Source organism: Scleropages formosus, chromosome 19 (assembly GCF_900964775.1).
Source record: "Scleropages formosus chromosome 19, fSclFor1.1, whole genome shotgun sequence".
Taxonomy (NCBI): Eukaryota; Metazoa; Chordata; class Actinopteri; order Osteoglossiformes; family Osteoglossidae; genus Scleropages; species Scleropages formosus.
In genome coordinates, this window is record NC_041824.1 from 7101773 (window position 1) to 7129053 (window position 27281).

A 27281-nucleotide genomic window follows, 5' to 3' on the forward strand; every position below is an offset into this window, starting at 1 on the left:
TAATTTGAGCGTAGCGCGAGCCGCGTACGCAACTCAGTGCCACTGCACCCCCACCTCCCCATACAGTATCTTCAAATTTCAACTCATGTAATGAATTGAAATATTTGGCGATGCTAACTTATCGTACAACTTAATCCACCAGGCACTTTTTGCAACGCGAAAAACACCAGCGGCGCAAGATCAGACGCGAGAGTCAATTCACAGGCGCCGCTGATCTTCGCTGTCCAGTTGCTGGAAGTCACAACAGGAATACCTTCCTTTCACAGTAAGGAAGGGTGAAAGTTCACGCCTTTACCCCCAGAAAAAGGGCATTTGCTATTTCTGTCAAGCACCTGCTCGATAACAGCATTCGCAAATCGTCGAAAAGCTTTTCCTCGGACTTTTGCCAAGTGCTGTAAAGAGCAGTTCGTCTAAAAGCGCTTTAGCTGGACAAACAAGTTGCTTCAAACGTCCATAACACTCATGACTTCCCCCTTGAATATCTTCAACACAAATCTTACACGACAGAACACAGCGAACGGTTGCATCCTCCTCCGTCTTTAACTCTTCAGTCGAGGGGAGGGCCTAATTCTTCTTTCTGTGAGAAGGTATATGGTGACGTCACGTAATCCGAAACTGTATTGGCTGGTGACGTGTCAATCACTGTCGTAGAACACAAGGATTCACAAATCCGGGATCTCGCTCAACTGCAAGCGCGTGGCGAACGGGAAGGAACTACAGTCGGAGGGGGCGGGGCCTCGGGCACCTGCATGGTTTTGTCCTGGTGGGTCCTCCCGCTGACTTAATACCCGGCGTGTATCGACATCGCCTGTTTCATCTTTGAAGAGCAAGAACTATAGCGCAAAGCGTGACTTATATTGATGATAATGAGAAGTTTTTTTCGAGAACCAATAGGAAAAGTATGAGCTATACAAGTGCGGTGACGCGCAAGGTTAGAAAGTTCCGCTGCAGCAATGTGATTGTCGGCGGGGCGCGAGCGTGTCATGCGCCGCTGGTCGGCAATACGTATCGTATCGCCGCTGGTAGGGGGTGTAAAATAATAACGAAGTGACGTAACTCGGTAAAATATAGTGTTGTGGTGTATGTGGGAAAATGTCAGCCGTATGTATGACTGTGTGCTCCGTTCGCACTCATAACGGTTGAAACGTGTATTCCAGCAACATCTTTGACTGAGTTGAGTTGTTGCATCGTAGGAAACTGGACGTAACTAATGTTCAGCTGAGTTAAACTTGTCACGTCCTGAAATAAGAACACTTTTCATCGTTGAGTGTGAACTGTGAAACAGCCTACAAACCAGTTTTTTTTTTTTTTTTTTTTTTCCTCGTCCAACGGACCATTTATTCCGTATAACGGCATTTTTTTTCCATTGATGGCCGTTTTACTTCCACGACATACTGATACTGTACTTCCCTCTTCACTAAGGGGTTCTTCACTGTGAGGTGAGCTTCCCAGAAAACTTATTGCCTATGCTTTCTCATTAGGTAACTACTCTGAACTGTAACATTTTAATGATGATTTTAAATAAACGTACCGAGAGCCAGTTTTCATCACGAGGGGCCGTGACGCCATGCACCGCCCCTCCTCCTCCCGCCACCGGGTATACATAGCACCGGACCCCCATGCTGGACCTTGCGGGTGGTGAGCCCACACGGCCCCCCACAAAGCCTTTTTGGACTGAGCCCGGCCGGGCTACGTGGGCTGCCCGGCCACCAGGCGCTCGCCTAGGAGCACTACCCCCAGGCCTGGCTCCAGGGGTAGATCCCGGTGACCCTATTCCGGGCAGGGTAAAGATTTTCTTTTTTACTTTTTTCCTGGAGGTTTTTGGATCGTGTTAGTCTGGATCTTCACGGTGGGGATGAGGATCAGCACCTCAAAGTCTGAGTCCATGGTTCTGTCACCGAAAAGGATGGTATGCCCCCTCCAGGTAAAGGGAGAGAATTTGCCCCAGGTGGAGGAGTTCAAGTATCTTGGGGTCTTGTTCACGAGTGAGGGAAGAAGGGAGCGTGAAATCGGCCGCAGACTGGGAGCAGCAGCAGTAATGCGGTCGCTGTACCGGACTGTAGTGGTGAAGGGGGAGCTGAGCCGTAAGTCCTCTCCATTTACCGGTTGATCTACGTCCCTACCCTCACCTATGGTCATCAACTCTGGGGGATGACCGAAAGAATAAGATCGCGGATACAAGCGGCCAAAATGAGTTTTCTCCGCAGGGTGCTGGGACTCACTCTCCGTGACAGGGTGAGGAGTTCGGACATCCGGGAGGAGCTCAGAGTAGAGCTGCTATTCCCTCACATTGAGAGGAGCCAGTTGAGGTGGTTCGGACGCCTCCCTTTGGAGGTATACCAGACACGGCCAACTGGGACGAGGCCCCAAGGTCGGCCCAGGACCCGCTGGAGGGATTCATATCTCTCAGTTGGCCTGGGAACGGCTTGGGATCCTCCAGGTTAAGCTGGAGGAAATTGCGGCTGGGCCTCTCTGCTCTCCGTGTCGCCACCGCGACCCTTTTAGAACAAGTGGGACAGAAGATGGATGGATGAATAAACACTAATTGCTTATTCCTTAAATGTACCAGCATACCTAAACAAATCTTAAGGAGTCTTAACTGGTTCATTGATAAATTTTGCGAGGGACCAGAGGTCTAATCGTTAAGTTCACTTTCAGGTAAGGTGGGAGGACTGTGCCAGATTTCCCATAAGGCATTGCAGTGGTGTGCGGATATGAAACTCTTACTGTCTTTATTGGAAATTTTGCAGGTGTTTTGAAAACACACATCTAAATGGGTGGCAAAGCGAGTAGCTCTGCTGTCTCACAGCACCTGGGTGGTGCGAGAGGACATGGGTTCGATTCCCGCTCAGTCGGTGTGGAGTTTGCATGTTCTCCCTGTGTCTGTGTGGGTTTCCTCCAGGTACTCTAGTTTCCTCCCACACTCCAAAGACATGCTGTTTAGATTAAGCCCTAGTGTGTGTGTTCCACTGATGTGTGGACGAGTGACCTAGTATAAGTAGTGTATTTAGCAGTGTAAGTCACCGTGGTGAATAAGGTGTGTGGGCTCATAACACTACATAGAGTTCATTGGAATTTGCTTTGGAGAAAAGCATCTTCTAAACAAATAAATGCAAACGCATACAGAGTCGGGGCCTATTAGAAACCAGATCGTAAACTTTCAGATGTAAGTATAAATATCTGTCCCGTTCTAGGATGTTGCCTGCATTTATTTAATCTGCATTCACTGAGAGACCCTCTACTGTCAGCATATATTTGATCAATGCTACAGTAACAGGTTTACTGGTTACTGCTTTGCAATGTTGCTTCAAAGCTTTGCGCTCGTGGTTCATTAGCTGTGTACCCATCGCAAAAAATTGACTACACATGAAGCGTTTGTATTCCACTCATCAAATATATTATGTAGCAGACAGTCGGTGTAAATTTCCTGGTGGCTCTCTGCACCTACCAGGTTGGCATGGACTGTTTTTTGTCTCGCTGTTCTCCGGTGCCCTTTCATGTGATGCACTTTTCTGCTTTGCCAAAAAAATATGAACAGAAATAGTTTATTGCACAGACAGCCTCTTAAAAGTTAAAAGTTAATTTAAAAAGTTCCCTTTCTTTGCTTGCAGCAGTTATTGTATTTTATGGGACCTTCCAGTGTCTCTCTTCTATTCTGTTTTTCTTCGAACTGGATATTAGGTCTTTTTGTAGTATGTTAAATACAGAAGTAGTATATACTTATCTACAGTTTTTATCATATAGAAAGAATCCGGAGACCATTTGACCTAATTTTGTTATAGGTTCACACATTGAAGGATACATAACTTTCTTGATCGTGAAGGAAATTGCACAAGGCTTCAGCAGAATATAAACCACACAGTAGTGACTGGAAACAGGAGTAACACATCAGTAAATAGAGTGTAAATGATGGTAAATACTGGAAAAAAAGGGCAATAGATGCAAATAAGTTTATTTAAAAAAAAAAAAAAAGTTGGGGGGTGTTAGTAGCACTGACAGTTTGATATCATGAGAGGTCAATACCTACATGACAGCATGTTGTTGGTATAGTGTTAATTTGGTCCTAAATGTGCGGTAGCACTGTTTTCCCTTCAGTCTTGTAGTGTAGATCGTGAAATTCCAACTATATGCCACAAATATGGCAAAGCGCTTCTTCGTCCTTCTGCTGTTCATGTTATTTTGTTCCACTGCGATGCTGCTTAACCTGAGAAGGAGATGCAGGTGATGCACACTAGAAACAAGAGGTGTGTTATATGTGCTTGCCACTACTTTGAGTTCAGGACAGCTCAATAGGAAATGCCTGTTTCATGAGCGCAGGTTAACATGGGGAGGAATTTGGGTATAAAGTCTAAGTCTTTTGTCATTAAATAACAATTGTACTGGACTCCCTCATAAGCAATTTAGAACCTCTGGAGGTTCACAAGTCATTTATTGCTTTTGCATAGCACGAGTCAGTGGCAGGACAGGCTTAATTATTCAGCTGCTTCTTACAGTAATTATGGGAGAATCTGGTGAAAGAGCTCTGGCATGCTGTGAAAATGCTAATTGAGTGTAAACTGCTTTTCACAGTTTATTTCTTGCTGTGCTGAGGAAGAGGCTTGTAACGGTCTCCCGCTGCGGACACGAGGCTGAGCCAGCAGTCTTAGTCAACTCAAGACCATCTGGTCAGAGCTCGGAGATCTCACCCGCAGCTTGGATCCCTGTTTTTGGTGGTTAGCATTTATTGACCTTGTGACATATGACACGGAGTGATTTTTCCATTCACATTTAATTTAGCTGCTGCTTTTATCCAAAGCAGTTTACAATGGTTTAATCACTTGTAAAGTACTGTGCAAAAATTTTAGGCACTTGGAGGGGAAAAAGCTATAAAGTGAGAATGATTCCAAAAATAATGCTTTTAATTAATAAACTTCCTACAAAGCTCAGTAACCATCCATCGTCAACAAGCGCTTGTCCCGAGGATGAGCACCTCATGTCTTGTTGCTGTACTCTTGCCGTGGTGTAAGATCTGAGAGTCAAACTGCCACATCTGATGAAACCTCAGTTTTTCAGTATAGGTGTCCCTCGCCCAGTTTTATTGCCTCTCAGCTCTTTCCGTTTCAGTTAATCGGTGTGCCATACAAAGACCTCAAGTTCTCTATTTAGGAAGTGATTTATCACTATTTTACTTTCTTTCTTTAATGACATACAAAACCCTTACTGTAATACTGTAACTTTTTGCAAAAGGAACTGTAGACTGTAGATACCTCACCAGCTTTAAGGAGCCTTCTGGGGTGGTGGAGCCTACATCTATGAGGAACTTATTCAAGACTGGCAGGTAACCAAATTCATGCATGTAATAGGGAAAGTCATTGATTTCCACCCCACCTTCTAAGCCAGACTGTTGTTTGGTTTTTTGTAATAGTTGTGCCCCTTGTGTAGAAATACCTGAAAGGGATCCTCAGGTTACGGATGTTTGAAGATAGAAACATAATTTCCATTTTCATTCCATGCTTTTTATTCAACTCACACCCATGGTGTTTACAGGTCATGTCTCACATTGAGTGTGCCAATTCTAAGAGCAGATGTACTTTTACCACTGAGACAAGTGTGGCTACCAGTAGCATGTTGGTACGCAACCCTGATGCAATTACAAATATAATATGTTGGTTCACGATCTAGCTTCAAGATGAGTATTATTACTTTGTGCTGTAGTTTTTTTTTTTTTTTTTTTTTTTAACTTGCAAGAACTAGTTTTACTATAGCTTTTTATTTGGTATTTTGAGAAATACTGTGCTTAATATTGCAGAAATGAGAAGTGTAATAAGAACTATACAGCTGATGTACATCAACCGTATTCTGAAGAAGGGATGGGACATTTGACAGCAGAAAAAAAATGTGCTGAGATTCACAGCAGGTAAGCAAATTCACATCTATATCACAAAAGGGTACAATAAAATAATCTGACAGTCACTTTTTACATGAAGATTGTTTCTGATATTGAGGGGGTGTTTTATACTGAGCATTTAATCAGAAAGCTGCATAAATAGGCAAAGTTGTCTTTGTTTAATAAATGACAGTATCACATTCTGTGCATGCTAATGGTGTAATTTTTGTTAATCTTTATGCAGAGGGGGTGCACCATCACAATTTGACAGTAATTTGGGCACCAAGATATCAGCTAAAGCTGTGAAGTGTATTTTCTAGAAGCGTATATATAGACATGGTACCAAGTTGAGTGTTAATCTTATTTGGGTTTACAGATCAAATTAGCATATTCCAAGTGATTACTAATGTTGAATTCATTAATGTACTTTCTTAAAATGGATAGCAAGATGTGTTCATTAATGAATACTGTACAGTATTAAAGCATTCATAATCAGCTGTACTGCAATTCACTTTAACTGTTGTATATTCTTAGTATAAACATTATTAGTGGGCAAAAAAGAATCAAATCCCCATTATACAACACAGCACTCATGTAATTGTTCATCTTTAGGGCTCATAATACAGTGCTTTTTTAAAAGTATATGAACCCATCAGCATCTCCATTTCCTCAGGTGTCTGAAGAAAGTCAGGATGCCCACTAGTCCTCACCACTTTCTACAGGTCAAGTCAAGTCAAGCTTTATTGTCATTCCACTACATGTGTGGACATACAGTGGGACGAAATGTCGTGTCTCGCAGGACCACGGTGCTGTGTAAAATAAGCATAAATATAAACATGCAACACTAGACCTAAGGACAGCTTTTAGACCTACATAACTAATTTACTAAGTCGATAATCTGAAATTAGTGCAAATATACATATACTATAAACAGTTAACTATACAATACAAGTACTTACATAATAACTGTGCAGTAGAGGTATTTAAGAAGGAATAGTGCAATATGATTTGTAGTGCATTCACAAGTAAACATTTGTGTTATCTTGTTAAGTCCTTGTAACATTGGAGGTTTTATAAGAAAGTGTCTGGTGCATATAGAGAAAAGAAAAAACAGTTGGTTTGCATATGGAAAGGAAAAGAGTGTGTTTCCACAGGAGGTATCCAACAGTTTACATGTGGTGCGTGTGATGTGGTGGGTTGGGGGGGGGGGGGGGGGCGTGGATCCTGGTTTCAGGAGCTAAGGTTGTGGATGAGGTTTCAGAGGGTGGCAAGGTAATTGCAATTGAGGGCTCTCACAGCCTGGGGGAAAAAGCTGTTGAGCAGTCTGGCAGAGCGGGCTCTGATGCTCCGATACCGTCTTCCTGATGGCAAGAGCAGGAAGAGACTGTGAGAGGGATGAGTGGGGTCTTTCACGATACTGGTGGCCTTTCTGGAGCATCGTGCAAGGAAAATGTCCAGAATGGAGGGGAGAGGGGCACCGATGATCTTTGCAGCTGTGTTCACTGTCCGCTGTAGGGTCTTGCGGTCTGCTGCACTGCAGTTCCCGTACCAGACAGTGATGCAGCTGGTTAGCACACTCTCAATTGTTCCCCTATAGAATGTGGTGAGGACTGGAGGAGGGAGACTTGCTCTTTTAAGTCGGCGCAGGAAGTGGAGCCGCTGTTGCGCCTTCTTGGAGAGTGATGTAGTGTTGGTGGTCCAGGTGAGGTCTTCTGTAATGTGCACTCCCAGGAATTTAGTGCTGCTGACTCTCTCCACAGTCGAGCTGTCGATGGTCAGTGGGGGGTGGTCAACAGAGTTCTTCCTGAAGTCCATCACAACCTCCTTTGTCTTACTCACATCGAGGGACAGGTTGTTTGCACCACACCATTCAACTAGTTGTACCACTTCCTCTCTGTAGGGTGTTTCATCATTGTTGCTGATGAGACCTACCACCGTTGTGTCATCAGCAAACTTGATGATGTGGTTGGAGCTGAACTTGGCAGTGCAGTCGTGGGTCAGCAGCGTAAAGAGCAGCGGGCTGAGCACACAGCCTTGTGGGGCACCTGTGCTCATTGTGGTAGTGCTGGAGGTGTTGTGGCCGACACGGACTGACTGAGGTCTTCCGGTTAGAAAGTCCAGGATCCAATTACAGAGGGAGGCATTTAGGCCCAGCAGGTTTAGTTTGCTGATGAGCTGTTGTGGGATTATTGTGTTGAATGCTGAGCTGAAGTCGATGAACAGCAGTCTAACATAAGAGTCTTTGTTTTCCAAATGGGTAAGAGCCAGGTGGAGAGTGGAGGAGATGGCATCGTCCGTAGAGCGGTTTGGATGGTATGCAAATTGGAGCGGGTCAAGTGTGTTGGGGAGGTTGGATTTGATATGGTGCATGACTAACCTCTCAAAGCACTTCATCATGATTGGGGTCAGTGCTATGGGACGATAGTCATTCAGGCAGGACACAGGTGACTTCTTTGGTACTGGGATGATGGTGGTGGACTTGAGACATGTGGGGACAACTGCTTGGCTTAATGAGATGTTAAAGATGTCTGTTAAGACATCAGTCAGCTGTTCAGCACAGTCCCTCAGTACTCGGCCTGGTATGTTGTCAGGACCTGCAGCCTTGCGTGGGTTAACCCTAGATAGGGTCTTCCTAACATCGACTGGAGACAGATAGAGCACCTGGTCATTGGGAGGTGTGGGTAGTTTGTGTGCAGACTTGTCATTTCGCATTTCAAACCGTGCATAGAACTCATTAAGTGCATCTGGGAGGGATGTGTCGTCATCACAGGCCTGTGGCAGGGGCTTGTAGTCTGTGATGGTCTGAATAGCTTGCCACAGACTCCGTGTGTCTTTGCTGTCACTGAAGTGGTTATTGATTTTTAGTGCATATAACCGTTTTGCTTTCTTGATGCCACGGGACAGGTTAGCTCTTGCTGTTTTGAGGACTGCTTTGTCTCCCGATCTGAAAGCGTCATCACGGGTCTTTACCAGCCCACGGACCTCTGCTGTCATCCATGGCTTCTGGTTGGCACGTGTAGTGATGGTCTTGGTGACTGTCACATCATCAATGCACTTTTTGATGTAAGCAGTCACTGTTTCAGTGTATTCTTGCAGGTCTGTGTGGTCATGGTAGGTGGCTGCCTCAAAGCACATGGTAGGTGTGCTTTGGAGTCCGTCCTCACAGTGTGTATTACATCCTGGTGTGGCAGCGGCTCCATACAGGACAAGAAAGCCCTACAGAGGGTGGTCAAAACGGCTCAGGAAATCATTGGCACACAGCTACCAGCAGTACAGGACACCTACACCACACGCTGTCTCAGAAAGATGATGCACATCATGAAAGATCATAGTCACCCTGCAAGGGTACTTTTCTCTTCTCTGCTGTCTGCAAAGCGGCTCAGGTCTGTTTGAACCCGCGCAGCTAGGTACAGGAACAGTTTTTACCCCAGTGCTGTAAGAGTATACAACAATCACCAATGTGCCACCTTTATTAACTAGAGTTGGACTGCTCCTTCCAAGCACATTGGTAAATTACATTGTCACTTTAAGCATTTGCATCCTCACTCTCATGTTCTGAGTTCTCTGGCTGTCTACTGGTATTATTATTACTGTTACTTGTTGTCATTGCTATTAGCATTACTCACTGTCATTTTGTTTATACAGTATTTGTGTTGTCTCTGTCTTGTCCATGGTCTGTGGAGAAGCATTCAAGAAGAATTTCATGATACTTGTACCTATGACAAACTTGAAACCCCTTGCATCCCTTAATTTTACAATTTTATCTAACATACTAGATGTTTAGTGACCATTGTCCTATGTTGCTTTAGAGGAAATCATGCTTGTAGTAGCAACACAGAAGTAGTGAAGGTGTAAATATGTGAACCCCAAGTTGCACTGGTGAAACCAAGTAGGTAAGTAGAATCAGGTGTGTAAAATTTTTTTTTTTTTTTTTTTTTTAAACAAAACAAGAATGACCAGCTTTGGGATTCACATACTTTCATGGAGCCCTGGATAAGGGGATTTGACCTGAGATGGGGTCACTGGAACAGAACCCTGCCCTAAGTGGAGGACCACTTGCATTCTGCATTTAGAAAAAAAATTGCTTGTTCATATGTTTAGCAAGTGGTAACAGCTACCTTCAAGCAACAGGGGACAGAAAAGTTGGGGGCCCTACTTTGACCACGTGGGGCTTTGTGTTCGCCGTTTGCCAACACGGAGGACAGGTCTGCACACACTATCCTCCCAGTCTGCAGCTTAAAGATCAAACCAACTGTGTAAGATGCCCTTAAATTTCAATTAAATTTTGCATATGCCCTTCCTACCACCTTGCCTCAAGACCTTAGTACAAAGACATGCATTATGGCATGAGTAATGATGAAAAATATAATGGGAAGTGCCAGCGCTATAAGAATGTTTTTAACAGAAGCTACAGGGAGTGTTCATGCTGGCTGTGTTGATGTTAGATTGATGGGGTGGGAAAAAGGTATGTGTACCCCACATCTGACAGCAGCAGACAATGATTTAGGAAAAACATTTTTATTCAGTAAGGTTGCATTTTATTGTAGGACTATTTTAAATGTCAAACTTCAACAACTCAAGTTAGGATACTGAAGGTGCTGAACGGAAGTACAGGAAACAGGTCTGCAGTTAAATCAGATAAAGTAGCATTTGTGCATATAACGGAATTGCTGTAGTTGTACAATCAATACTGAACATTATCAACTGAGCACTTGATGTTATGAGGAAATAAATGCTCTGCAAAGGTGAATTAAATGATACCACAATGTTGTTGACTAAAACTTTTAGCTGTAGTGAGATTATCTTATAACCCATGATGGATCCTTTTTGATAATTTCATTTTCTGGTCCAAGGATGGCTACTCCACCTGTGCTCTGGCCAATGCCAAGGTACCTGTAACAAGAGACAACACTACAACAATAACTATGATAACACATGCAGCTTGTGTTTACTGACTGTATTCGGACTGAACGTGAACTGATATTTAGCTCTATGCCAGTGTATACGTGCACATACCTGCCAGCCGCATCAATCAAGTCTTGCTTGGTGACGGCAAAGAGCTGCTCTCTGTGCTTCTGCTTCAGTTCGTCCGAGACACCGCTCAGGAACTGATCCATCCCTACAACCCAGAGCGCATCAGGCTGGCATTCGGGAACTGAGCAGAAGAAGAGCCGGAAGGCACTGGTAGTCACTCACCTTTATCTGATGGAGCTACTGGTGCGTCGACAGCAGAAAACACTGACAGTTTGGCCTCATCAACGTCCTGCTGGCAGAATTTTCCAGCCTTGGCCCATTCTACTCCAGCACGAAAGGCACTCAACGTCTGTGTAGAGTTGGGGTCTCTGTGGGAGGAGTTTAAGATGTTGCTAGCATGGTTCTTGACTCACATATGTTCATGTTTTTCTTGAAAAAGCTACCTTTGATTATTCACCCATTTGTAGAGGTTTGTCATTTTTAACGTGCACTCCAAGGGATACATTTACATTTATTCATTTAGCTGACGCTTTTCTCCAAAGCAACTTACAATGTTAAGGTTACAATTATTTACCCCTTTATACAGCTGGGTAATTTTACTGGAGCAACTGAGGGTAAGTACCTTGCTCAAGGGTACTACAACCAGAGGTGAAGCTTGAACCTACAACCTTTGGGTCCAAAGGCAGTCACTCTAACCACTTTCAATAACTACATTATCCATGTAGTTATTAAAGGTATAAGTATGGCTGCTGGCCACGGAGAAAAAGACTGGAGCCATCTGCGCTAAGTACCTTGCCGAAGGGCAGGATAGCAGGCCATGGGCTGCAAAGACATATCGCAGCAGTTCTAACCACTGCCCTGATTATTACAGAAGATTTTTTTTTTTTTTTTGGCCATAACGAATTGGACAAAATGCAATTCGTTAAGCAAACAGCAGCCTATTTAAGCACTATTTAAATAAGGGAAACGCACAATTTAAACAATGTTAAATGGCCTGCATACCTGTAAGAATAGAATGAAAACAATCCTCCATATCCCATTGTTGCTCCGCCACCATAAGCTCCGCCCTTTTCTCTGATCTCTCCGTGAAGGAATTTTGCGGTCATCATCCGGCCCAATATGCAAAGACTAAATTTAAAAAAAAGAAAACAAAACAAAAAAAAAAAAGTAAAAAAAAGTGTGTGTATGTGTGTATATATAGTGTCAATTTTTTAAATGCATAATTATATTTACCTGCCATAATCCTGGTGGGTGAAAGGGACCGTACGAACACACTCGCCAGCATAGCTGACAGGAAAAGGAAGCTCAAAATACGTCTTCATCTGGCAGGGCTTGAAACCGGCTTCCTACAAATAAAAAAGCCTTTTCTCACCACAGTGTCTTTAGCAGAGATGGTGATGCACAAGGCTTGGAAAAGGATAACATTTTGAGTTTGGAAGTACTTACTGAAATTACTTTCCGACTTGCACCGAGTTTGGAAGTTCTCAGTGGCCTCTGTGAAACCCATCAGTTAACCAACAATTACACAAATATCATTCAAAAGGACACAACTTAAATGTTTAAATTTAGCTCCATAAATTCCTCATTCCTGATTCATGGCTTACACCTACTACACCAGCAGCGATCATGGCCTTGTTCGATGTTCCTGGAATGTCCGTACCTCCATAATAGTGGCCCGGCTTGGTCTGCGGTCCTTCTTAATGGTAGGAATCCTGTCTACGAATTTCTCTACCTCGTGTGATGCTTCCGACATCTTTTCAGATGTAGCATTAATTGCACACCTATGAATATTCAGTTGTGTAAGTTGGAAGGAATACAGGGAATACACTCACAGTCCCACAAAATACATATATATATATATATATATATATATATATGCGGAATACTGGAGGCCGCTAATACTGCAAGACATGCTGGTTACTTAGGCTCGCTCTCTCACCTCATGTTGTCTTTGTTAAGGACGTGTTTCTTTATCCGAGGCAACTTCCGGAGCACAGCACTCAGGTCTGACATCTCTGCCAACCTTTTCATGAATCTGACCTAGAATTATTAAAATGCTGATGACAAGTGATGAACAAAATGGTACAAATAATCCACATTAACCCATTCTTGCTACATATGCTTCCATTTTTCCTCATAAAAACCAACAAAAACACTAAACCCACCCATACTTCACACCTTGGCCTCATTTTAAAATGTGTAATTTCTCTCGCTCAAGTCATATGATGCAGAATGTAAGCAATATCCTTTAGCATAAAATACCAGGTTAATTTACTCAATGGAATATAGATTATTGCACATAGTGTTTGACTTGCCTCATAATAGGACATCCATGTACATTTTTGTTTCTACCTCCACCACAAATACTGGAAAACAGTACCTTCTTGGTTTAAGTTACAAGTATATTGTTTTAGGTCTTTTTTGTAAATATCAATATTTACTCATTGTGCACATGGATGAGCTGTGTCACCTGAACAGAGGCCAATATTACTGGTAGGTTGCATAGGTTTAGTCTTAGATGTGGTCATTAAAAACATACACTGACTAACACTGTCCCCAAGTGAGCACTAGTGAACATGGTCCAAAAAGTGGCAGAGTTGTAAAAGTGCGCTGTAACTGACCTTGTGTATCATTAACCGGGCAATAAATGTATATGTTCTTAATAGCATATTGCTACGTATAAGTGGTCAGTCTCACCTGATCCAGCCCACCAAACATTTCGTGAAGATCTCCAGCTGGCGTCAGGGTACGGCCAGCCCTGGTCATGGCGTATCTATGGCCGGAGTTGGAGATCCCATTGGACAGTTCTTGGGCCGCCATCATCACCAGCACCCGCAAGCGCTCAACATCCTCAAAGTGCGGACTGGGTTTGCCACAAAGAACAGACCGCTGTTAGTGAAATGCAGATCAAGGAGAAAGATTCCATAACAAGGTTCATTCACATTCATGATGCCCACCTGAAATTGAACCATAAATCCAAATTCATGAGTGTGCCCAGTGCTAACACAACATTCAACACTTGTGTTGTGAAAACTGTTTACTCAGCACCATTCTGCAAGAAAAATACATTTGTCGTTTACTAAATTAATCACCTCCAAAGTAAAAGATCTTGAGATTTGTTTCCAGCTCCAGACAGGTCTTCACATTGGCATTTTATTGAAGTGACTTTTACCCAACCACATTACCGAAGAGGCCAATATCTCCATGGGCAGTTCCTTAACCATGTGATGTTAGACCCAAACTGATCTGATGCCATTTCAGACCATTTTTATGAAACCTCAAAAAACTAATATTCATCAACCATTCATTCAGGAGAAAAGTTGTTTCAAAGAGAACAGACGGACCTCGTTTACATTTTTGTAAATCAAGAAAATGGAATAAGTCTTGTCCAGTTTAAAACAAAAGTAGTTATTTTCTGATTTTTTTTTAACTTTACATTATGCATATATAATAAAAATCCTATTTACATGCGGGTACATTTTAACTTGATCCTTTAATCCAGCGGAAGAAATAATGAGCAGGAGTGAAAAATTTCTGAACGCACTATCCATACACTCCAAAATAACTTTTCAACAAACTACAAGAGAAGTGAGGACCACTCACCTGTTGAATATTTTACTCCAGAGGTGAAACATGTCTGACATGTTCCTTTCCAGGCAGGAAGACGTGAGAAGAATTCCCTGGAAGTGAGTTCCATTGCATTATGACTGTTTACCTAATTGAATATCTTTGTACCATTTTCAGTGAAAGCACAGAGAAATATGTCAAAAAGGATACTTGCAAAATACTGTGAGGAAAATACGATCAACAGTCATGTTGCTGTTTAACCGTAAAGGTGGACGGTCAGCATGTAACCTACCTGTTCATAAATATCCAGATCGGCAGAATCGGTGATGACCTGTGGAGACGCGACCATCCCTCCGGTCTTCAGCTCCATCTGCTGAGCCTGCTGTCTGTAGTCCAGTGTCCCACAGCCCAGTCTGTAATGACACAGTTCCTGGTCATTGGCCCAGAACACACAGAGAAACTGAAGCGAGGAAAAGCTAAGATGACAGATGCATAACTCCAAATTAGATGGTTAAACCTGTCATACACAGCAGAGCTGCTGGAACTGAGGGGTTCACACAGCACTCGAAGACTGACTACATATAACAAGTTTACTGTTAAAACTTTGAGGTGTGGTACCATAAGATTATGCTTATTACATTAAAAAAAAAAAAAATTTGAAGACCCATTTCTCACATTGCAGAGTTAATTCATTCTATGAAATCACTGTTACACAAATTCCTGCTGTGATGAGGTTGAATTATCATTTCTTATGAAAAAGTAACATTCCTCAGGGAAAAAGTTCTTTAAAATTAATAAAAATAGCAAAATGAATTTTTTTTTTTTTTTTTTAATGCATGGCAGTGATAACACCAACATTTCTATAATATTTGTAACAATGTGAATCTTTCTTGCTGGTCTTTTTGTTGTTACATTTTCATTCATGTGTTCATTATCAATAAAATCTTGTATCGTGCAGGGTCATGGAGTTCCACACTCTACAGGAAACACAGGGTGTGAGGCGAGGTACACTCTGGATAGAGGACATTTTAACAGTTTGGTTCACGGATGTTTACGATACAAAGAGATAAAAGTTAATAAGGTTTCTGCCCGTGTGTTTTCCTGTGCAAAGTATGTGGACACTATGCGTTGTTAATAGGGCTGCCAACAAATGACATTAGAGCTTAAGTGATCACAAGATTATTTATGGCAGTGGACAGGTATTCCTGCAATAAAAGATCTTTAAGCAACTAAATTTACTTATACATTTAGTTTTTTTTTTTTTTTTTAATCTCAGGACATATAAATCGCCACTCCTGCTTTAGTATCCTCGATCAAGGTATTTACCCTAACTTCATACAATAAAATTTACCCAACCGTATAAACAGGCAAAACACTGTTAGTATCTTAACACTGCAAGCTGCTTTTTGGGAAAAGCATCAGTTAGATTAATAGTAGTATTGAATGTACAATTTTAGTTGTGATATTTCATACATAAATATTTATGTCAGTCAGAGGTTGTGATTGGTTAAGACTGTCCGTTTGACAGGAAGCATAGAGTTGGCTTTGTTGGTCTCTTTTGTTAAAAAAAAAAAAAAGAAAAAAAAAAAAAAAAACCTCAAGGAATATAGCCAGACTGCAGTTTGAAAGGTGACGCAAACATTGAATTATGAACACATTTCTGCTTAGATGTGCTCAAGTCATACTTACTTGGTAATAACATTGCAGAACAGAGGAACGTAAACTTTGAGTTCATCAGGGAGAGTGTTGAGGCTGCACATGGCGCGGAAATACACCATGCCGTTGGTAGGCTGAGGGCAGTACTGCACAGGAACCTCCTCTTTTCCAAGAGGAGCCAACACAGGACATAAAAACGTGAAGATACTGCAGTGTTCCTTTTGGCGTTAAATACAGCAGCAATCAATATTCACAAATCAGAAAAGGTGCATGGAGGAAAATTCACACACTCGAGAATACAAAAAAAATACAATAGTTTGCCAATATTCCTATAAAGCTTTTATATTCATAACTCCAGCTCCTTTATGTCCTCTTTTTGGCCACAATCATTATCGCAAATTGGTCTGAGGCCCACAAGTGTAAAAATCATAGTAAGTGACATAATGAATTTTAAATGTGTTAATTGAAAAGTTATTTTATTTAGGTGCGGTGGGTGGTCAAGGGTATGTAATTATAACTATGCCATTGCATGATTCCACAGAATTTGTCAATATTAATAATTTTACAAATATGCTTGCAGGCTGCATTCCTCAAAACAGTAGGTCCCACCCCCCCCATCTTAAAACAGTGCAATTCCACAACTTCTTAAAACGTCTCACCAGCTGACCAAACAATTTCTCTAGAAATTTTTCCTAAATAATTTCTCCCCAGTATTATGGACATGAGCAGGCAACGAGACAGCCTTAAACCTGAACTGTTGGGTTTTTTTTGGCCTTTTCCGTCAGCCTAATGTCTTTTCTCTTACCCTCTCGGTTTTATTCTTTTGTTCTTTATCGCATATCACTGCCGTTACAACTTATGCCAAATGTTGTGCATTGCCTCTGTCATGTTTGTGTTATTGTCTGTTGCCGTCCGAGTGCCCCGAGGCGACATGTTGGAAAAGGCTGTACACAGAAATAAATGAACTTGAACGGAAATGTTTCTGCTTTGCAGCAGCGCACGTACCTGCATTCCCCATTTCCACAGGTGTAGGAACAAGGGTTGGCGCAATGTCGGAAACCTTCAGAGCAGGAAGGCAAGATGCATCCTGAGACGTGCTCTGAATGGATAAAAGTTGTAAACCTAGAATAAACAACACAACACAGGCAATGAACACAGACATAAAATTGGTATAAATAAATAGGCAACTCCAGACCCCCGCAATCCTGCCTTAGGATAAACAGTTATGGATAACAAGCGAGTTAGTGATAAAAACAACATGTGTGAGTAATGTGGCATTGAGTTATATAAATAATAAACATCTAGTTAAGTGGATTTCTAAACATAACTTTGCTCTCATTATATAACATATTTCTATATTTGTATCAGAGCTCAAAGTCTTGCCTGGTTCTTCATTGCTCATGAAAGATATACATGAAGACCTGCACTGCAGAATGGAAGTACATCTTCAAGTTTATTTTTTAATTCTGTTTTTTCCCTTATTTTCTAAATTTTTTTGAGGAGCAAGAGAGACATAATGTATGTTTACACAAACAGACACTACCTGACACCAAAACACTAATTCAACTCATTTCCAATGTTTTCAGCTTGTGTCCGGTGTTAGTAAGCGCTGGTGAGGAATGGCAACATGACAAACACGTTTACGTGCGGCAATCGGCATTCAACAGCAATCTGTGGAGACAACATTTTCAGTTTTATAGGTTTTAATTTTAACATAGCTCAAAGTTAATAAAAATCTGAAGTCAGAGTGGATTTTTCTGAAATGTATTATAGCTATATCCAAGACTTTTACAGAACCCACCCAGCAAATAAATCGAGGCACATATCTATAATACTTTTTAATAGTAGAGAGGTTAAAGTGGCCAAATACTGATGAACACTAATGCTGGTTAATCGGCACTGAATATGAGGGAGAAGGGTTCCCCCTCCATAGTAATTTTAATGATAATTCAAGTAAATAAAAGACATTAAAGTAAAAGTCCACTGTCTACCCTGCCTCGTGCACTGTGTTTACAGGAAGGGCCTAGAAGACAGCAACCCTGCACTGAGAGAAGGGCAGATGAAAATAAATACAAGTCTTAAAGTGAATCTTTAATTCATTACAACTTGATCTGGGTTTTCTACAGAACCCCTCCTGAGAATAAACTGAGGAATGCATATCATTAAGCTTTTATTGATTGTGATGTAGTGTTGGATTTACAAACAAATCCAGTTAAGACCTTACAGTCCCAGTCCTTTTTATTCATAAAGCTGAACTGGAGAACACTACAGAATACATGGAAGAGATGAAACGAACATCTGAAAAGGTTATACCTTTATCATAGATCTCCTTCCTGTCACTGCCAGACAGGGACTGTATTTTCTGCTGGAGTTTTTCCTGCTCAGTCTTGGCCCGCTTCTCAAAGTAGGCCTCATCTGGGCTCATGGACAGCATCAGCCTGTGGGTGTTGTCCTGCAACATGGCCCCCCACCACACACACAGTCATTAAATACACATCATACATTTACAATGATGATGTAAAGGTCAGGAACACATCTGCACAAATGACTTCACTGTGCACTTTACCTTGAAATACTGCTGGACCTTTTCCTGAAGGTATCGGGGATTGTCTTTCAGGCACTTCTTGAACTGTGCGACACTGTCACTGATCTTCAGCAGCTGTATGGGGTCACCATCGTGATTCCAGCACGGTGCAATGTACTGTATTCAGATACAAAAATAAAAAAAAATAAATTTTTGTAACATTAGGGTAAATGTTACAAAATATCTTTTTTAGCACTCTAGGTACGTCCCTAGAAAACAAAGCACTCAACGACAACACTAAAGAGTCATTACAAGTTGGAAAAAACAGATAGTTTTGACGTTCAACATGATACAGCTGTAGTACTGTATACATCCATGTCATACAACAGGGTCCTGTACAATAAAACATGCTTATAATTCACGACAGCTGCATTTTTGCCTTGTTCGCAATAACCCTAACAGGGTGGGGGGGGGGGGGGGGGGAATTCAATCTGCAACTCAAATGTTCAAAATACTCAAAACCAGAGCTATTTTCAAACAGAAAGACCAGGTACTCACAGAAGCTAAGGACAGCCCAAAATTTGTGGACTGATGCTTCATTTGAACTTCGATTTTATGTAGGAGGGCCTCAATCCTCTCTTCTTCAAAGCCAGCACTATAGTCACACAACGCATTGATGTCCAGGGGTCAAACACAAACACATGGACATTTCCCCCTTGTTCTGTGCTTCCATGATTTCTCCAAAACAGTTCAGTAAACTCCCGTGACTTAAAAGCCATAACACAGTTCACATGAGGTAATACAAGCTCTCAAGAGTGGTTACGGTAATCTTTCAGTAAAACCTAAACAGTATGAATATGCCTCAACAGACAGCATGTTTTTCAGTTTTAGACATGGCAACTCAACGTGCAATATCAATCAGGTTATAAAAATCACATAAAATTTTCCATTGTCTTATAAATTATTGCCCTAAAAATAATGGTAATGGCCTCATCTGGATTCAAATATTAATTTCACCCACTGCAGAATAAAAATAAACAAATTATTCTTACGCAATGATTTCATCGATAGTTTGGAAGATGATTTGTTTAACAGTTTCCATATCTTTTTCGGCCACCCCCTGCAAGCCGACGGAGAAGGATGCCTCTCTGGTACTGCCATCATACCTGGAAAGGATAACAACAATATTTGTCAATATCTAAACATCTAGATGTATGGCTTATACCACTGACATCCCAAAACATGGACTGTAACACTCCAGTCGCAAAGGACAAAAACTTCAAGGATCTCCTCAAACGTACCCGACAACTGAGCAGAAGTCTGTTCCGATCTTGGGCTCTATGAGTGCCTTGTAGAGAGGAGAGTTGGGTCCGTTCACCATCAAAGAAGACAGAAGGCTCAGAGTGAAGGACTCAAATGAATCTGTAATGCTGCACAAACAAATCATTTGCAGCAAGTGACACCGTATAGGAACAAGCATCTTGTGGCAGCATTTCAACTTTCTCAGTTCAACTTAAACCTGTAAATACAAGTGCATAAATATACGAAGATTGGCTGAGAAGCTCTGAAGTGGTGGGGAAAAAGCTACAGCCACTGCCTTGACGACAAAGTGCAAAGATGTGCTGCTGTGCGTCTTTGAGCACCACGGCAAGAGTGTAGAGTGTGAACGAAGGTACTTTGAGAAGGTGTCTAACCCTGAGGAACCCTCCCATGCAGAGTGGTAGATTGTAGAGGCTATTTTCAATGAACCCTTGCACGTGGAATATTGGATAACACACACACACACACACACACACACACACACATTTTCAGAACCGCTTGTCCCATACGGGGTCGCGGGGGAACCGGAGCCTACCCGGCAACACAGGGCGTAAGGCTGGAGGGGGAGGGGACACACCCAGGACGGGACGCCAGTCCGTCACAAGGCACCCCAAGCGGGACATGAACCCCAGACCCACCGGAGAGCAGGACTGTGGTCCAACCCACTGCGCCACCGCGCCCTATATTGGATCACAGACACACCAAATTCAATGACTGACTTTTCCAAGTAAATGTGTTAAAATGCAAAAGCAGTACTTTGACAAAGACGACGAGTCACTCAGCTCTAACAAACAGAGACCACCAGTTCAGGTACTTACTCTCCTAGGAGGTAGCTCACGCACAGGGAGTTCTGTTTGGAGGGGTCAGGGGCCAAAGGATCGGGGCCACATGTGACGTGGTGCTCCCTCTGCAAGGAAAAAGCCAAACGGAAGAACGTTAACCCGGACGGTCACCAACCACGCTGGGGGCACAGCCATCAAACCACATCCACCTGATACAACACAGCTGGGCTCATATGTCATATACTGTACATGGTACTTATAATTTCAAGGTCCCTACACTTCCCTACAGTCTATAATCTTTCTAATGTACACAAAGGGAAACACCTACTTACTGACAGTTGCTCAAAGTTAAAAATCTATTTTTTACTATATATAAAAAAATAATAAAAAAAAAACAAAAAAAACATGCCCTTTGTCTGCACCAATTTTCATTTAATGAATGTTTTTTCTCCAAAGCAACTTATAACATTAGGCTGCTTACACTGATTTTTCCATTTATACAGCAGGGTAATTTTTTTTCAACATCAATTCAGGGTAAGAAACTTGATAAAAGGTAATACAGCAGAAGGTGGAATTTGAACCTGAGGACTGCATGTGCAAAGGGACAGCTCTAACCACTACACCACCTGCTGCCACTAATACACCACATGCTGAAGTCAATTTAAATGCATTTTTTAAAAAAATGCTCATCTCAATGTGACATGGGGTGCTGAACAGCTGAACACAAATGATCAAACATAAGCACAAAAAAAACAGATAAGGGTACAAACACCAAGTACAGAAGCCAACTGGCAGCTGAGGAGAGGAAGAAAAAAACTCTCGGCAAGAAAAAGCGAAAAATAAACTTCCGGGGGTCCAACTCCCAGTGGACGCCAACCCTCCGGGACATTCTAGACTACGTTTATGTTAAATGTAATAATGTCCTTCAGTACAAGGCTGGACGAGGAAGGAGCTTACAGGCTGGTTCCAGTGTGGCTGTGGGGGCACCACGGTGTGGGGTTCGATCTGGTCAAATCTACAGAGCGCCTCCTCGTTGATCTGCTGCAGGTGTGGCTCCAGAGGCATGTCTCCATACGTAAAGAACCTGGAAAACAGACCATGCCCAGGAAAGAGAGCGTTGGATATCATTTCCCAACCGGCTTACTTTTTCAGAGCCTCTGTTCACTTTTTACAATAAGAACCGTTTGAAAATACAATCAGTTCTACTATAATTCCTATACAAATAATACAATTTGGATGTAAAACAATAATTAAATAGAATGTAATTAAATAGACTTTAGCCAGTGTGATTTGGGAATAATAGAATTCCATTATAAAATTCAAATTCACACCACACGTATTTTGCATTAGTCTTTAATTTTATTCTATTGCATTACAGTTAAACATGGTTGGCTAAAGAGAAAAGATCATAAGGGAACTTTCTAGAAGTCCAAGCACTGATTGAGAACTAGTGATAATGACAGAAAGGCTACAATGCTGCCACAAAAGCTGGATATTATAAAGTTCTTTGAAGGAAACAAAAAGAACAGTGTCATAAGCAGCAGATTCATTATATTACATGGTATATAAATTTTTTGTAAATTCAGTTTTTGTAGGTGTAGATTATTGTTATGTCCTCTGCATATATAATATTTTGTTATGCAAATTATAGCAAATTATTTAATGGGAACACAATTATTGTGACATAGCAGAACTGACTGTGCAGCAAACACTGGCAAAAGAGGTATTTAAAAAAGCACATAAATGTAAACATTTCCTTAACTAGAAGTTTCTATTGTTCAGCAGTTATTTCCCTGTTATGACGCAACCTGGAATGTCGGGTCTGAACATAAAATATGCTGCAGCGTCCAGATAAGTTAAATCACAATATTCACGCATCCAGATGAATTAAAGCATCATGCGTGTAAAATGAAGGCCCGTGCGATCTGCTCTGACCGTACTTTGCGTTGCTGGGATGGTAGTGGGTGGCGTGGAACTGCTTCAGCTGCTCCCAGGAGAGGTCAGGGATGGCCAGCGGCTCCCCGCCAGACACCACCGAGTACGTATGGTCAGGGAACAGCTTGTTCTGAAGGTGCTGCGCGTACACACTCTCGCTCTGAGCCTGACAGTGCATCCAGAACAAATGTGAACAGGAAACAAGTTAACAATCAGATCTGATCATCTACGTTTCTTAGAAGGGAGTCACCATGCGTTACAACATATTCCAACATAGTATGACTGCACCATTATCATTTTTTCTACGTACCACAGAAGAGAACCATTCTACTGCTCAACGTTAATTTTTGGTGTCCGGTTGTCCACAGGACAGGTACATGGACACATTAATAGCCTTAAAATATTTCCACAATAGATTAGTGACGTCAGATGGTTTCTTCCTTATAATTTGCCTCAAATTTCTTCATATTTTAATTTTTTGGCCACCTGCCCATCAGAATAATTCTTCTTGTCCAGCTATAAAAATTTAAGCCAATTACTAGCACCGGACAGTCGGACAGCTGTTAACGTTAAACCCCGATGCATTAACGAAACTGCAAGTCAATGGCACAACAACCCAAACCTCTAGCGTAACACAGACATGTAGCACCTCTATTTCAATTGACCACCTGTATATTTAAAAACTGAATAAGTTTAATAAGCTAAGCCTATCTATACTCTACACACTGCATGTTATTATACGTATAAAAAAAATGTGTTCCAGTATTTTGTATTTACTCTGCTGAGGCTGGAGAGATAATAGTGCATTCCTTCAACTTACGAAGGCCCCTTTCATTTCATTGAAGACGATTCCTTTGAACACCAGTGGGGAATTTAGATCGGAAGGATTTTCATGTTCCAGTCTCCACCCTTCCTGCCTGAGATAAAGGGAAAGTGGCTTGTATCACCTGACAGTTTCAGGGGTCCCACCTCTGCATTATACATGGTTCTGACAAGTGCTGGTACCTGCCCTTATGACACAGTGTGGGGGGGGGGGGGGGGATATGAGGGCATGGCCTCAACTTGATCATCTATATGTGCTAAAATTTTCTGTATTACTGTATCTGAACTGTACTTTCAGATTCTCGTTATAGAGTTTCTACCTCTATGTTGTTGTTATTCTGTTGTTACTTTAAAAAAAAATAATGTTCATAGTATATATTTCCTACCTGTGACAAACTACCCATTTACAACACAGCAAGCAGTGCATCACATATTTAGACAGCTGTGAGACATTTTTTACACTAAATATCACTTTCTCATAAATCCAGTAAGATCTTCTGCTCTCCATATAACTCCCAGGCAGAACTTAAATTCTAAACATTTATAGTTTCAGTTTTACTTCTAACTAAAGCTTTCATAATTAAACATTTAATACTACACTTAATAAATGTTTATTGTAGCTGCAAGAAAAAGCATGGAGTTAAACACCAAATATAGAAAATTATTCCACAAATATAAATAAAAGATAAATAATAAATCTAGAAAGTTCACTTGTGTGAGACTTACCAAAAATCAAGTTCGCGGAGACATGGGAAAAACACTGCGTCCAGGTAAACAGAAAGAAGATTCTGGAAATCTTTAGCGTTTTGTGTGGAAAATGGATACATTGTGTAGTCACTGGCTGTGGGGACACGGACACACACACACACACACACACACACACACAGAGTAAAGTTTAACCCAAGGGTCTGGTTCATGAACTTTAAACCAAAACAGATGAGAAAACTGCCAGTTACAGTAATGACAATCCTTAGCACTTTTGCTCACAGTGAATGCAGGCATAAGGATTTGGCAAAAAAAAAAAAAAAAGAAACCTAACATCTTAGGCCCTTTAATGTCTTTCAAAGTGATCGGTTCACTTTAACTTTCATAAGATTTTCAACAAGATCCTGTTACATCATTGAGAACCCTTGATGTTTTAGGGTTTACAGAGAAAACAGGAAATAGTATGAAAAACAAATGAACTCATCTTCAGTCTTCTTTAATCTTATTTATTGATGAGGCATTATGGAACAATGAAACTTTACTAAAACCTTACCTGTAACTATGACAGACACGAACAATGTAACAATGAGAATTATCTAGATGATTTCACTTTAACTTTTTATAAACTATTACTTTACCATTCTAATGTATTTCCCCATTTTGTAAAGGCTTTCATTTGAGTTGCTGTTAAAAAATATAAAATATATAAATCATACATCCGTGTGGATGTATTTGATTATGGCCTATTAAAAAAAAAAAAAAAATATTTCAGTCAGATTGATATTTTAAATCTGGACACAGTACTGTAATGCTTTTTTTAGGAAAAAATGTGACAATACATTTTAAAACATACATTTACAAAAATTACAAAATATATATTTAAAAAAAAAAAAAAAAAAAAAAAACTTTGGTTTACAAAAGAGTGTTAAAGACTGGTAGCTTGTTTAAGGCTAAGTAACTGAAATCCCAAAAAATTTCATTTATGATTAGTTCATGAGCTTGACTCCTGTGTAACTAGCTGTAAGACTCAGGACACACCTGTGAAGGCATTCATGAAGGTGGACAGGGACCTGTTGAGCATCTTGAAGAAAGGGTCTCTGCACGGGTATTTCTCCGAACCGCACAGCACCGTGTGCTCCAGGATGTGCGGGACGCCCGTGCTGTCCATGGGCGTCGTCCTGAACTGTACACTGCACAAGACATGGCATATGGATCAACACTGAGTACACTGGTGCTACAAATTTTCAGAGACACAATTTTACGTTGTATTTTCAATAGGATTTTTTTTCCTATGTTCTGTTTTCTAAAACTGCTGTCTGTTGAAAACTGCAAGCAACCTGCATTTCCACAGGTTACCATTAGTTGGCAGTAAAACACACTCAGGTGTAACAGAAAGAAGAGTGTGGGACCACCTCCTTTCAATTTACCTCCACAGGATTTACAGCTTGCATCAGATGCTTCTATTGGTGATCAATAAAAAGATGAAAAAGCTTATATGTTTATGGAAGCAAACAATCAACAACTAAATTACCTTCGGTAAAAATTAAGGGAAATTTTCATTAAACTTTTATTCTGCTGTCATTAAGCTTTTGTACTGTGGAAGTTTCTGTCACCAAGACAAAATTCCTTGTATGTGTGAACATTCTTGACAATAAAGCTCGTTCTGATTCTGATAAAGCGGAAAGTGATACAAAGCTGACAAACATTGGACATGTTTATGTGATTAATGTCAATATTATTAAATGATATTAAAAATGAGACTTCAGCAATTAAAACTCTTTACTGAAAAAGTATTAAATGAACATGACTACACTAAAAATAAAGTGTTACACTGTAATGCAGCAGCATCCCCTCCAGGGTGTACCCAGCCTCATCATACCACATGGTTCTTGGACAAGAGGATAACTAGCTAGGATAAGTACTTCACTAATCCCTGCAGGGAAATTCACCGCGATTATTTATGGATGTTAGAGAATTTCTTTTTTTTAAACCTTTGTCTGAGGTTACTACGTAGAGCAACATCCATAATAGTGAGACTTCAGTGATTGAGAATTAATGATCGATCTGACTTCTTCGGAGTTACGAACAAATCAATTTATGAACTGCTACCCAATGTGTTCTTAAGCTGAGGATGCAGACAAATGGGGAAACACCCACCTGAAGAGGTTATTGGGGTCATCCCGGGCCACGTGCAGATACTGGGCACCTGTTCGGTCATGGGTCAGCTTCACAGCTGTGAGGGACAGGTCAGGGACTGGACTCACCTGTGGTGGAGTGACGTCACAAAACAGGCAGTTGTTATTGGTCACTCAATGTGGGCGGGGCTAAACCTCCGGAGGCCTGGCAGTGAAACCCACCTGTTGGACTGTGAAGCCGTGGAGCTGCTGTCCGGGTTCGTACTGCAGGACCTTCTTCTCCTGGGCCGCACAGCTGCTGCGGAACCGGCACCCCCGTCCCGCAACACTGCGCTTCCAACGACACGAACGAGTGTGAAATGGGAGAATTTCACCCATGAGCTTCAGCACCCCACGTCGACGTCACATGGACGACGCGGCATGATTCATTCGGCACTTACACAGTCTCCTCAAACACGTCACGTAATGATCTGACGTTACATTTAAGCGACTTACAGTCAGTGTAAGTGTACAGTAAGTTACACTGTTACAGTTACGTACAATTTTACACATGACCTCAGCTAGCTCGGATAAAATTGTTCGATCAACCTGCGTTTGGATCCAAGCAGTGGCTCGCTATCAGATCCCCCCCCCGTTAAAACTGTAGCTACATGTATCACCTGAAGCACATACTCACGCTAAACAGCGAAGTTTCCATAATAAGCTTCTTGTTTGGCGGAACATGACCGCACACCTTCTGTCCGAAGTCACCTTTAACAGACAGTTATTCCGCGCACGCGCCCCCCGAGCCGACTCACGCTGATGTTGCAGTTTACCACGTGACCTCACTTGATTTCTCCACATCCGGGTCTTTCAGCGTCCCTGCATTGTCTGTCGAAAGGGGTTCGCTGGTTGACTGCTTTTACAAAATGCGCGTTCTATACGGCGTTACACAAAATAATACGCTTGACTGTTAATTTTTTTTAGACACCTGGCGGTCAGTGTGAAATATACTG

General features: G+C 41.5%; 1 protein-coding gene and 1 long non-coding RNA gene across 2 annotated transcripts; one reads left to right on the forward strand and one right to left on the reverse strand.

Moving 5' to 3' along the window:
- The first annotated feature begins 937 nt into the window (after positions 1-937).
- LOC108927761 (uncharacterized) lies at positions 938-11056 on the forward strand. Its single transcript, XR_001965617.2, has 3 exons — positions 938-1439; positions 5789-5896; positions 10951-11056. It is a non-coding gene; the product is annotated as an uncharacterized LOC108927761 (long non-coding RNA).
- On the reverse strand, positions 10532-27281 carry LOC108927760 (presequence protease, mitochondrial-like). The gene is made up of 27 exons (XM_018741289.2): positions 26963-27281; positions 26509-26614; positions 26309-26415; positions 25190-25341; positions 24173-24287; positions 23445-23541; positions 22630-22790; positions 21647-21773; positions 20726-20814; positions 19889-20017; positions 19640-19753; positions 19146-19242; positions 18630-18764; positions 18377-18515; positions 17069-17185; positions 16097-16226; positions 14700-14820; positions 14444-14520; positions 13538-13703; positions 12780-12880; positions 12501-12621; positions 12287-12334; positions 12074-12186; positions 11843-11968; positions 11063-11208; positions 10883-10985; positions 10532-10759 (listed from the first exon to the last, which is right to left on the reverse strand). The coding sequence occupies exons 1-27, from the start codon at positions 27127-27129 to the stop codon at positions 10666-10668; spliced, it is 3198 nt and encodes a 1065-aa protein (XP_018596805.2). The 5' UTR covers positions 27130-27281; the 3' UTR covers positions 10532-10665.

What these genes read in the sequence shown, in the direction of transcription:
- LOC108927760 (XM_018741289.2), bottom strand. Translation starts at nt 27,129, where the DNA reads ATGTGGAGAAATCAAGTGAGGTCACGTGGTAAACTGCAACATCAGCGT. An exon ending in GACTTCTGCTCAGTTGTCGG is followed by an intron (nt 19,754 to 19,888) that starts GTACGTTTGAGG and finishes TATCCTTTCCAG; the next exon opens with GTATGATGGCAGTACCAGAG. An exon ending in TTGGGCTGTCCTTAGCTTCT is followed by an intron (nt 18,765 to 19,145) that starts GTGAGTACCTGG and finishes ATCTGAATACAG; the next exon opens with TACATTGCACCGTGCTGGAA.